The 12,652-nt window shown below is 42.9% G+C and overlaps 1 protein-coding gene across 1 annotated transcript; it reads right to left on the reverse strand.

Moving 5' to 3' along the window:
• Window positions 1-292: 292 nt before the first annotated feature.
• C1H6orf62 (chromosome 1 C6orf62 homolog) lies at window positions 293-8,000 on the reverse strand. The gene is made up of 5 exons (XM_068194028.1): window positions 5,789-8,000; window positions 3,734-3,910; window positions 2,929-3,051; window positions 2,089-2,223; window positions 293-1,584 (listed from the first exon to the last, which is right to left on the reverse strand). Exons 1-5 carry the CDS (start codon window positions 5,915-5,917, stop codon window positions 1,459-1,461), a joined length of 690 nt encoding a protein of 229 aa, XP_068050129.1. The 5' UTR covers window positions 5,918-8,000; the 3' UTR covers window positions 293-1,458.
• Between the last annotated feature and the right edge of the window lie 4,652 nt (window positions 8,001-12,652).

Consider the following 12,652-nt stretch of genomic DNA (forward strand, 5'->3'; position numbering starts at 1 on the left):
GCTTTCAGGTGATGTTTTTGTAGCGTGTTTCATATTAACCTGTAGCAACTTATAGCCTTGGAAGTAAAAATACTTATGTACCAATACAGTAAAATAGTAGTAATGCCATTATTTTTACCCAGTACTTTTCAAAACATATGGCCCTCATTTGCAAAAACACCTTTGCCATTGATCTTTGCTGATCTTAACACTTTACAGTCTGTATATTTTCAGTGTTTGTAGTGGGTGACACTCTTAAGATGCAAGATGCTACTAAGATTCAATTAATAGGCTTTCCATGAATAAAACCAGCCATCTTTTACCTAATTTATTTAATTTCCAATTTTTTCCAATTCCAAACAAAAGCTAAATACAAGTTTTAAACAGGTAAGCACTAGTTTTATCCAAAAGGAGTAGGCTTATACAGTTTTACTCCAGTAAAGTACTCAACCCTTAAGCAGAGCCTTCTTTGTCATCAAAACTATACAGTAGTCTTCCTTTTATCATTGCACAATCTTAAAATATTCTGTCAGAACCAACTTTTGACACTCCAAACACTATTTTACATTGGTTTATAATGTCTATTCCAAAAGAAAGAAAAAGAAACCTCAACGGGTTTTCTGTAAGAAATGTTTTAGAAACCAGTATTTACTGCACAGTTCACCTGCAAGTTTACAAGTCTCAACTCTCAAGAAAAAATAATCCTCTACCAACATTGTTTCTGCAGCTATTATTTTACCTTTTTTTGAGCTGCTTTAGCAACTTCAGACTCCAGGTCTGCCTCATCTGTATAAATGCATCCAACTCAAAAGAATACCTTCATACAGTTATACAGCAACATGGGGAAAGAGATCCAAAACAAAAGTGCCAGTAAACTTAAGACATGGCCTAACAAAATAAAAGAGGCAAAAAATGCCTATATATTAAATGAGATGCTTTTCTTTTTGAAGAAAGATTTCTTTCCCACACTTACTTCCTATTGTAATAGCCACTTCTTCGTTCATTAGAATGAATGATAGTGCTCTTCTATACAATCATGAACAGCAAAGCTATAAGGCTTTTTTATACCCGTTACATTCACTTCTCACCCTCAAAAACTGATGGTTAACATTAGAGATGTTAGGGGGCATGACCAGCACAAATGGGAACACCACCACAAATGATCACCTTGTGCTTTCGGATACATTTGTTTCAATGTACAGTCCCTTCATTTCACATTTCAGTAAGATGCTGATGCAGTGCAGAAGTGTGCAGAGCATCCTCTCTTTCACAAGGTCCATGCAGAAAACATCTTTAAAAAAAATTGCAAAGTTCTGAGATACAAATGATTAAAAAAAATCCAGGATGATCAAGTTTCACAATGTATAGTGTTCTGAACATGAGTCCATTTTCTTCTAAATTCTGAAAGAATGAAGTGGTGAGGAAAGTGAAAATCCACTGCTGCATTCTGTGATCTTCCCCGTTTTGCTGGCCAGTACCTTACTCTGGCATGTAGGGACGGAGGTGATCCTCTATGGTACCAACCGTCCAGTGAGTGAGCTGCTCCTGTGGCAGGTACAGGCAGATGCTGCATAACTTGAAGATTGTAGCTTTGTTTTTTGGAGTCTAGAGGCAAAGAAAACCCAAAGAAAAGGTATTAAGCTTAGATGTTAACTCAGGACTAATAGGCAGACCTTCACAGACATTTAAAATTCACTATTTCATACATATAAACAGCTAGAGCTTAGTATTAGTCTGCAAACTCTAATGCATAAAATGTTTCCACTATTTTGTTCATTCTTCACTTGAATTATTTCTGTATTGTCACCCAAACCAAACCAATGCTTTAATTTTTCTTAAGCACTGTTAGGCCTACTTCAGAACTTCTTTAATTTTTCATACAAGAACATTAATTCTATGTGAACACATATGTGGTCCATAGTTAGTTTTTTGCACATACGAGTCCTACTTATAGTGTAAGTTTTCCCTGAAACTGCCAAAATGCAATCATGAATGTATGATCAGTTTTTCTACTTGAGTACCTTGCAGCAAAATCACTGATGTTCCCAAGAAGAAAAAGCTCTTTGTGATTAAAATACATCTGTTAAAACAAGGACAAAATAAGCTTACCTGCAAGTGCTGTCTGTCAATGAAGAGAAACACTGACTGGTTAGGGTTGTTGACAACAATTCCAGTCTTGTCCTTTCGGCTCAGAACATGCAGAAACTGTTTTTCATAGTCACCATGATGAAATTCAAACTTGGCCTACATGGTGTGAGGGAGGGAAATAAAATATTTTTAAAGATAAAGCTCAAGTGTAACCCATTAATTTCCTTCAATCTGGGACTTTACAACCCCTTTTGTTCTTTCCTTTTCTGATCTAGTCTGAAAAGCATAAACTGGGGACCGTGGCAGTATCTTGACACAATTTAAAGAATCCACTAATTTCATTCTACCAACACTGACATCAGCCATTGCAATGACACATTAACGACTCAAAGGTACTTTACCTGCAGCATATATAAAACCCAATTTGCCTTCCTGTGGCAGAAGATCCTTGTGCAACAATTTATAATGCAAAGGTTCCATCCAACTCACTCTTCCATCTAATCAAACACAGCAATTTGGAATACTGACAGAACCTTAACAACATTTAGACAAAGATTCAATTGTACTAAGAGGCATATCTAATCCACTCATACAAATACAAACACACTGTATGCATTTATACACATGTGTTATTTGCAAAGGCTCTTTGGAAACTTACGTTTTGGAAGGGCTAATACAAAAGTGCATAAAGACAGAAGGCAGAATTTGGCATTCAGAACACTGACCGCTTTATAAATAAAAGCAGACAGCATATTTTTCTAACATCCACAGAACTTGCATACCTTATCAACTTACTGGTAAAAGAGAACACTCCCTCCAGGAACAAGTTAGTTACCGAAGTCAAAACCCAAAACCAAATACCTGAACAGGCCTAAAGGGTTCATCAGATCCCTTCCACCGAGAGAACAGGAGACAGACTATCTTCTCAATATCATTACGAGGCCATAGAATGAAGTCCATCTCCTGGGTACAGCCGATCACATCCTGTGAGCAGTAAAGTTCTGCACTTACATTCCCTCCAGTGGTCAAAGACACAGATAAGCAACTTATCTATACAGGCACATACTTGAGAGGTGATACTTACACAACATTTGTTTGATTTTCCATTTGCTTTACTTATACCACAACTGAAGCCTTCCTTGCTTTCCACTGAATTTTAGTATCAGTACCCACTTAATATAAACTATAGCTTTAAGAAAACATTAGCAAAGACTGTCTTCCAATATTCATAAAGCAAAATCACTTAGATGTACAGCAAAAGTTGTTGCAAGAATTATTAATACATGCTTTCTAAAGGACAAAGATGGCAAGAAGATAAAATTCCTGAGGCATATCTCTGAATGAGACAAATGAAAGGTAAAACTTCAGAACTACATATTTAAACAGTTTCAGAACTGTTATTACCCCACTGCTACCCTTCAAACTAGACCCCATAAACACAGGCCTGCAGAGCCCTCATGCAGCAAATGAGAAAACAAAAAAGGCAAGATTAGCCTTAAGATTCACAAGGAAATGAAATGAGAAAACAAAAAAGGCAAGATTAGCCTTAAGATTCACAAGGAAATGAAATGAGAAAACAAAAAAGGCAAGATTAGCCTTAAGATTCACACGGAAAAGCACAAGTGTTGAAAAAGTATAATTCAGCAAGCACAAAAAGGAGCCTTACCCTGCGCATGGACTGGTAGCGGGGTGCATGGAGCTGTACTACATCCTTCTGCAGAAGCTCTAAGGAACTTTCCAAAGAATAGCTGGAATCCCGTACACCTTTCAGGATATTTTCTTCATAGTTATTTGTCATGACTGGTATCACTTCAGACACTTCAAAAAGTGCTGACTTTTTCTTCTAAAAAAAAGCACAGATTACATTAAGATTACAATCCTTTTTAGGAAACTAGAGGTAACAGTTTATTTCAGGATTCGTGATTTCCTGTACGTATGTATAAAGTACACATTACACAGGCTAGGAGACTTTGACACAAAACATGCTAAAATTTACCTGCAAAAGTTTATAAATTAAACAGAATCAGACCGACAACTTTTATAAAAGCTGAACAGATTTTTGTAGTTTCCAAAAATGCAGATTTACGTATCAATCTTGAAAACACTAAGATTCTATCTAAGCATTAACAGAATTACTCCTTCTTCGAGTATATGACTCTGGAATGACCAAGAACTTCTGTAAGCCTCTCTCTGCAAATATCAATCAAATAACAGCTTTTTTCTTCCTTTTCCATTTTTTACAGTTGGCCTTTTATGAAAAGTGAAATCTTTCAATGTCACATTTGGTGACAGCAGGTGATTGAGATCCCATCTGAAGTCAGCTATACTCTTCTCAAGGAGAACTATTTTCATTTGCTAAATAACTTTTATACTCACTACAAATATTTCAGCATCTCTCAAGCAAGGCCAAAATATTGTGAGAATGTAAAATCACTAAGTTATATGTCTGTTTCTAACAGCTTTCTTTCAGTGCACTGGAAGTCTTGACTTACTTAAGAGACAAAGTGTATCTCATAAAATAATGCTCCACTTCCCCCACCATCAGAACACAGGTAACAGGCAAGTATTTGCTGACCATGCTGACTTCAGCTAAACTCCTACTTTAAGCAAAACTGTATGGGATGGACATATTCAGTTCACTGTGATGGATGCAAATATAATAGGATTTAAAACAAGCATTTGCAATGAATTTCTACAAAGCAACCAAAAAGTAGTACTAATGTCCAACTAGTAGAGTTAAAGCTGTGTCATCTAAGAAAATCTAACTGTTGCCACTGCTTAAACATTCATTTTTATGTTACTATTACACAGTACCCAGAAATTATACCCCAATAAAATCCATCTCTGCTTGCACTAGAACTGACAAACCAGAGCAAACTGAACTCAGAAATTTTAAAGAAGCTTTTCAAGGAAAAGTCTTCATTAAAAACACCTAATTATTACAGCAAATGCAAAATATATACATATGGGGAAATTAAACGATTTCAGAGCTCATCTTTGAGTGTACATCATTATGTGCTCTGTTGCTTCTGTCTTTATTTCCTCATCATATATTCAGCTCATTCACTTCCTCTAAGTACCTACTTTCCTTAACTTTCTGCGGGTAAAAACTCTCCCACAATTGCGGGTCTATAGCTGGCTTTAGAAAGACCCAGCTCCCCATATGGATGTGCTGAATTCAGCCGCAGAGGAGGCAGTCAAGTAAATGAAGATTCTCTCTTTGCCCTCCCCACTCCCTTTCAAAACGACAGCAGCAGTTCCACATGTGCCTGCGCACTTGGGCCATTTCCACATCACATCTTTCGACTCCTCTCTTCAACTGCCAGGTCTTCCCTTCTGCTTTCACCAGATAAACACACTCGGCAATCGCCCCAGCCAGACTGCCTTCACAGCGCAACTGCTCACTGCCAGCAATTGTGCAGGTCAGACCCCAATTAGGCTTAACGAGTTACAGCGCTAACTTTAAAAAATATCTACCCAATACAGAAGTTACTAAGTAACCATTTAACGGGCACTCTGCCTTACAAAACTACAAAACACAAAGAGCCACAATGACAAACATGAACTAAGTGAGTATTATAGCAATTAGCAATTTAAGAAAAAAATTAAAAGTCAATCGACTCTGTTAAGGATAAAACATTTGATGCAATCAGGCAGCAGCACTTTGCACAGAACACTTAAAACGCAACAAACACACAGACACGCTTTAAAACCAGGTTACCTTGTCTTTGAACACAAAGGCAATGTACATCTTGAAGTCAAACTGGTCAGCTAAAGATTCTTTTTTCTTTCTAAGCTGAGCACGAAGTCTGTTCAGAGCTTGTTTCTTCCGGGAGTTTGGGTCCCCCATTTTGTAATACAGGTGGTACTAAAGCCTTTGGAAACTGTCGCTAAACTATGGGCACCTTCTCGTAAGACTTAAGTACAACAGAAACAAGTCGTTTGATTCCTGCTAATACAACTGAACAGATCAAACGCTAATGTAACGCAAAACCGCACCTCAGGCAATATTTTACGAGAATGTCGTATTGGAGGGGTCAAGAAACAAAGAAAGTAGTTGTCCAGCCATGGCTGGACAAAAGGTTTTATAATAAATCAAGAAAAAAACCCAAAGAATTTCGAAGAGAAAAATTTGAACAGTTTAGCTGCAGGAATAAGTGGGTAAGAATTAAGGGGGGGAAAAGAAAAACCCCAAACAAATCTTATCACAATTTATGTGTACAATAAAAAGCAACTGGCACAAATCCATGGGGGGGGGGGGGGGAAAGAGGGTATTTTTGCTCTGCTTACAAAAAAAAAAAAACCGAAGCTGAAATTACAAACTGCGTTCTACCCCAGCCAGATTCATGACTCTACTGATTAATATTCTCAGCCTTCCACTATTGCTATGTTGCCCGTCTTTTTCTTTAGAATTATTACACTTGATGGAGAGCAGAGAAAAGGGTGCAAAGGAGGAGTGCACAACCCGGGAAGTATGACATTTCTCTGCCGCCAACAACAAAATCAACTACAGACAACACAGCGCTGGTTTGCAGAGGAGCAAAGAGAAAAGACAGCGGAGTCATTTCTAACTTCATCCTGCTCATCACTACCCTGAGGCTACTGCTGCCGAAGAGAAAAGGGATCATGATAGCCATTGACAAGGGGCGGACAGGGATTCAAGGACGTTATTACCTCACCGAAAGACTTAAACCTGAATCAGTGCGCCAAACCCGGGCTCCCTACCAGTGGGAGAGCCCTACATCCCCCGACACCTCATACACTCCCTGGGCTGCTGATCCCCCGGGGATCCGTCCCTCTCTCTCTGCTGCTGCGAGCACGGTCAGCCGAGGCTGTGCATGGCGGGCGCTCTTGGATTTCCCTTGGGCTTCTCTCTGCGCGCAGGGCGGCCGCGCCCGGGGCAGCGGGACACCCACAGCAGCACCGCCTGTCTCCCCTCTCACTTCATGGCCACGACTCGGAAAATAGGGAGTGCGTCTTGCTCCTGCTTTTCGGTGACAGATTTTTTTTGCGAGGTTTTTGTTTGTATTTTTTTTTTTAATTGCAATCTAGGTTGCAATTTCAAACCTCTAAATCACCCTCCCCCGAAAAAAAGCAAACCCCCAATTATCAGGTTATTTTCTTCCTCTCTCCAAACATTTTTCCCCCTCCCAGGTGTTTGATTAGTCGGGGTTTAAAAGTTTTTAGGTTAGCAAATTTGTCGGACCAGGTTAAGAAGAGGAGGGGGAAAAAAAGTATTTCTCCCCCTGGAGAAAAAGGAACAAAAACGAAACAAAAAAAAAAAAAAAAAAAAAAAAAAAAAAAAAAAAAGGAACCCTTCCAAAGCTTCCCCCCCGTTAAGCAAGAGACTGAGAGGCTCAGACGAGAGCCCGGGACCGTGGCCCGCTCGCTACCCGCAGCCGGCGGGCGCAGGAGGAGCAGTGGAGGAGGAGGTGGCGGCGGTGCTGGCAGCACGGAGAGGAGCCATGTCAAGATAAAGCCACGAAGCCGCGGAGCCCCCCCATCCCTGCCGCAGGGGACACGGTGACCGGGCCGCCCGCTCTGCCGCTGCTCGGCCCCGACTTGGTCCCCATAGTCTAGCTCAGCGCCCCGGGGCCGGGGAGTGGGGAAATGGTGGCGGAGAGAGAAGGAGGAGGAAGAGGCGACGGCGGCGGAAGGAGGAGGAGGAGGAGAAGGACGCTGTCCCTGCGCTAGCGGCTCCTACGGAGGAAGGCGGCGGGCATAGAGAGATCCCGGAGCGGCGTCGGAGCAGGACCGGGACGGCCGGGAAGAATGATGAAAGGGCTGAGGAGCCTCTTTTCGTCCAGGCGGTCCCGGGACGTCCTCGAGGGCGACGGCAAGAGCGGGCAGGAAGGAGCGGGAGTGCCTGCGCCTCGGCACTGCGCGAGTGGGAAGTGCAGCTGCGCAGCCACCACGGACCCCTCAAAATGGCAGCGCCTGAGTCACACAGGCACCGCCCTACCCGCACCGCCGGCGCGTACCAAGCGCTCGTGCCTCCGGGGGGCGACGCACTGTTGTCATCGAGGAAGTAGAGCTCAACCTCGGTAACCACCGTGGCCATGCCTTGTCGAGAATAACAAGAAGTACAGCACAACACCGGCTTGGAGCATCTCGAGCTCTCACGGCGCCAGGAATCCGCACTGCCCTGCACTTTCTCCCCCTCTACCCCCCGCGGCCACACCTCGCGTGCGGCCCGCTCGCCCCGCGTGGTGCCCGCGGGACAAGGACCCGGATGGGGCCGCTCAACGCCGTTCTTGCGGGGGGGGAGCGACGATGGGCAGGGTGTGCGGCAAAGGGGAGGGCAGAAACGTGATCCCCCCGCCCCGCCCGCCCGAGGTGGTATCTGCCTGGGGCAGCTCCCCTGCGTCCCGCCCGACGAACGCCTCATCCCCAAATTTCGTCACCTTGCGGGAATAGTTCAACTTGTCTCAGCCCTAAGCGTGGTGATGTTATAGGTTAAACAAGCCTTGTACTGGCATATTTTGTGTAATTTGGTCCGTCGGGGTTTGCATTCAGCCCGTCCCACGTATGCGAAGTAAAACTGTAAATAAAACAACAGTTGAAGTCCAACGTGTATTCGAAGCTGACATGGCGAAGGGCGTGTCTGCAGCACTGCTCTCGCCACAGCAGCCAATGTGACAGTCCGTGTTCGTCCCTGGCTGTCGCAGCGCTGCCCGGGGAGGCTGGCTAAGTTTCATAAATAAGTAATTTCTGTTCCAGAGTCACAAACCTAATCCTTGGGGAGAAGTAAGCCGTTTTACTTCTGCACTACAAGGACAGGCTAATGCCCTACTTCCCTTTCTCTGGAAGTAAGGAGAAATGGCATGGAAGCAATGGAAGCAAAGCGAGGACACAGCCTGCGTTTGAGCGTTCTCCCTGTGGGAAGGCCCAGGGCGAGCAGGAGGAATCGCCATGCCAGCACCGGGCCCGGTCGTTTGCTGGCCCACCCCTGAGTGCCAGGGGAACCTCCTCGGTGTCCGGCACGCCCCGGCCCGGGGATGCTCCCGAAGCGCCGGCAGCGCAGGTTCGCGCCGGGGAGCCAAGGGGTGGCGAGTGGCTGGCTAGTGCCACAGCACGGCGCGGGCTGCCAGGGTGGGTGAAGGCAGCTCTCCCACCTTTCCCTGGGAGCTGGCGCCTGTGACTCACCGGAACAGCAGCGATACTGCAGAGATTACAGGCAGAAGACAAGTGCGGGCACCGTCTCTCGTGATCGTGTTTCAAAGCCCATGCAGCATGCCAATGGCACTCTCCAGTAATTCCACATTTCAGTGTTTGGTTCCCCCAGTCTCTTGTCCCTGCCGATCCCTCTTGTTCTCTCTTGACCCTCAAATTAGTTATTTTCCTTTAGCACGCCTTTCCTCTACACACTTTCCCTCGGATATCTCTCACCTGCCTGTCTTACAGGCGGGAGCTGTGTTCAGCCCTTGGACCTCATTATCTTCCCCGGGTGTTAGTCGCACTCTCGGATGCGAACAGTCCTCTTGCCTGCCCTGACACAGGCATTGACCACAACATTCCTCTGTTGTTTGAACAAGAACAGAGCAGAAACAGATAATTTTTACCTACTTAGAGATTGCTGTTCAGTCCTAATGGGCAATGCCGATTGAAAATAACCCTTTATTTGGTGGTAAAAAGCAAGGCAGGTAAATAGGAGGATTACATTAGCTCTGCACTTCTGTGGCTTTTTCAGGCTGACAGAGTTTTTTAACTATAACAGCAGTCTGTCCTTAAGGAGAGCCGCGTTTAGATAACTGCTCTTCCAGCCAGTTTGGTCCAGTTTTGTTTTCCACACTGCCCTGTGCAACATTCTGTGCTGCAGTCTTGCGCCCGCTGCTATTTTCAGCCATGACTCACGCTCGGCCTGTGACCCTTTTTGTGCCAGCACAGCGAGAGCTCGGCACCACCTGACGTGGGGATTTGCCCCAGCACAGAAGGCCCGCGGAGGGAACTGGCGCTTTGCCCACCTGTGGAGGGGAAAGGAAGGCGTTTTCTTCCAGCCCAGGGACTCCAGCTGCCCTTTTGGGTATAGGGAGGCAGTCACAAGGGATCGGGCAGCTGCTCAGCCCCAGGCCGAGGAATGCATCCAAAAACTTTTGTCAAATGTAGTGCTGGTGTAAGAGCACTTTTTCTTCTGGAGGGCTTTATAGTAGTGCTATGAGGAGAGGAATACATATACTTAGATGAAATATACATATACATATATAAGTATGTGTGTGTGTGTGTCTGTGTGTAAAGGAAAAGGGAGATCAAGTACAAAGTATTACGTGTTAAGTAGCGACCACCTGTCTTCTGCAAACTCAGGCTGCTCAAATCCTTTCAGAAAGGGATGGGGAGCTGGAAGCACTCCAGGTTCCTTCTGTAAAGACTGGTGCTCCTCTTTAGATTACTTCCTTTCTTTAGCAAGCTCAGAGATTTCTTTTTCCTTTTGGCTTATTGTCTAAAAAAAGGTACCCTGACAACATTTACGCAAATAAGTAAATTAACCCACGCAAATATGTTTATTATATATTTACATTCAGAAATATTTGCACTATTAAATTCATGAGCAGTGGCTCAGTCTTGTCCTACTTTTATATAGTTGTGCTTCTTTTTCTCCATCATCCACTATGATGAAGCTCGTAGGGTAGAAAAATCTCATCATCTTAGTTAAAACATGTCAAAAAGTAACATCTCTTAATGAAGGGAGAGTTAAGACTTAGCAAAAGAAATACTTGTATCCTATTGATCCATAATTCCCTTGACTGCATAATTGCATGTTATTGTTGTGCTTCATACTGGTTATGCAATGTTGCATCATTTATAAGAGAAGCCTGTGGCCCTTGGAGCTGGGTGTGTATTTTGCAATTATAACACTCTATCCAGTGACAGACCGCCTCTCTTCAAATCTAATTTAAAACAAAATAAGGCTTATCACAGAGAAGAAAGGAATGTGCATGTTATACTAAACAAACCTGACAAGCAGGTTGTGGCATTATATGCAGTAATAGTTCTCTTTTTTTAGGCTCAAATCTCATTAACACAGCAAAAACAGTGTTTCTTGTGCACGATAAATCCAGGCTGAGTAAAACAGCCAGCACAGTGGGTCAGCCTCTGCATGGTTAGCACAGCACAGACAAATCAGCTGGTGTCCTTGAGGGTTCCCCCCAGAGTGTGGAGGACTGTATACAACACCATGTAACTGCAGTCCTGTACCCTTGGAGGAGTCAGGTGCACACAGACCCCTCTGAGGACTGGGGTTGCAGCATCAGGGCTGCCATCCTGCAGAAATACAGAATCCAGCAGCATGGGAAATGGCCCGTGTGAAGGCAGTCATGTACTCTACTTGTTGCAAAAATATATTCCTTGGGAGAGAAAGTGAGTCATGGAATTTTGAGAAGCACTGAAAGTTTAGAATATCTGGTTGCTGGCTATGCTCTGAGAAACTGGTATTTTCTAGTCACCGTGATATCATATCCTCACTGTTTTCAGTGAAATCAAGCACTCCTTTGCAAGTTATTATGCAAGCATAATAACTTGTGCTTTTTCTGTAAATTAAAAACTGTTGATAACTTTATAGATACACCTTTTCATTTTGAGTTTCTTTCTCCTAAAATTTCAGTAATTTCATAGTCTAATTCCTGTTTTCAGAATTACATGTTTACTCATAAGCATGTGGGCAAGACTGTACTCTAATGCCTCTGCTCTTAATTTCCAGCTTAATGATTAGTTATTTAAAAATCAATAATTTCATATTAATGACTAGTTTTTAATAGATTGTCGCAAATTGTTATGTATGTTATAGACGTATTTAGGAAGAGATGAGATGGATTCTGTTATCTTTCTTCTGTACATTCCACACATACTGTACTGTATGCTAGAAGTAGAATCAGCCCTGAAGCAACTTGCTTCAAAAACAGAACTATGATTAATTCAGTGCCAAATATTTATGCATCAGACAAAAATAAATTAGTATTCTTTGCAAATTCAAACAAGACAAATTAGGTGGTAATTAAAACTCATATGCTTCAGAACATACTGATTCACTTGTTTCTGCATTCAGAGAAAACATTAGTTTCTAAGACATAAGAGGAATGCTTTTGTGAAAAGAAATGTCAGTGTTTAATGTGTGTAACACTCCTTATATCGTGTTCTGGACCCAGTTAGAATCACAGAATCACAGAATGACTTGGGTTGTCCACCACTGTCCACTTCTTGTTGTGATGGACAGCTGTGGACAGAAGAAAATTAACTCTACCCCTGCCAAAACCAGCACACCACTGCACAGCTGATGCTATAATATTAAGCTTCATTTGGCACTTCTATGTCTCACCTTCTAGTTTCAGGGGGCTTTGGTCATAAAATGGGGCACAAGTTCTTGGGCATGTGAGGTTCTAAATAATGTAGGTTTTGTGTTTGATCAGCAGATGCTTGCAAGAAGAAGGGTAAAATTTGAAAAAAAACTTGTTTTATTTCTTCAGTCTGTAAATTATATTCTAAATACTCGCAGTCAACAGTAGCTTTAGCTTATTATTAATTTGTAGCCTTTATAGAGCATGTTCAATTTTTAAATCTTAAAGCACTTTTATAATTTTTTTTTTTTGAAGCT

This window comes from Anomalospiza imberbis, chromosome 1 (assembly GCF_031753505.1).
Source record: "Anomalospiza imberbis isolate Cuckoo-Finch-1a 21T00152 chromosome 1, ASM3175350v1, whole genome shotgun sequence".
Lineage (NCBI taxonomy): Eukaryota > Metazoa > Chordata > Aves > Passeriformes > Viduidae > Anomalospiza > Anomalospiza imberbis.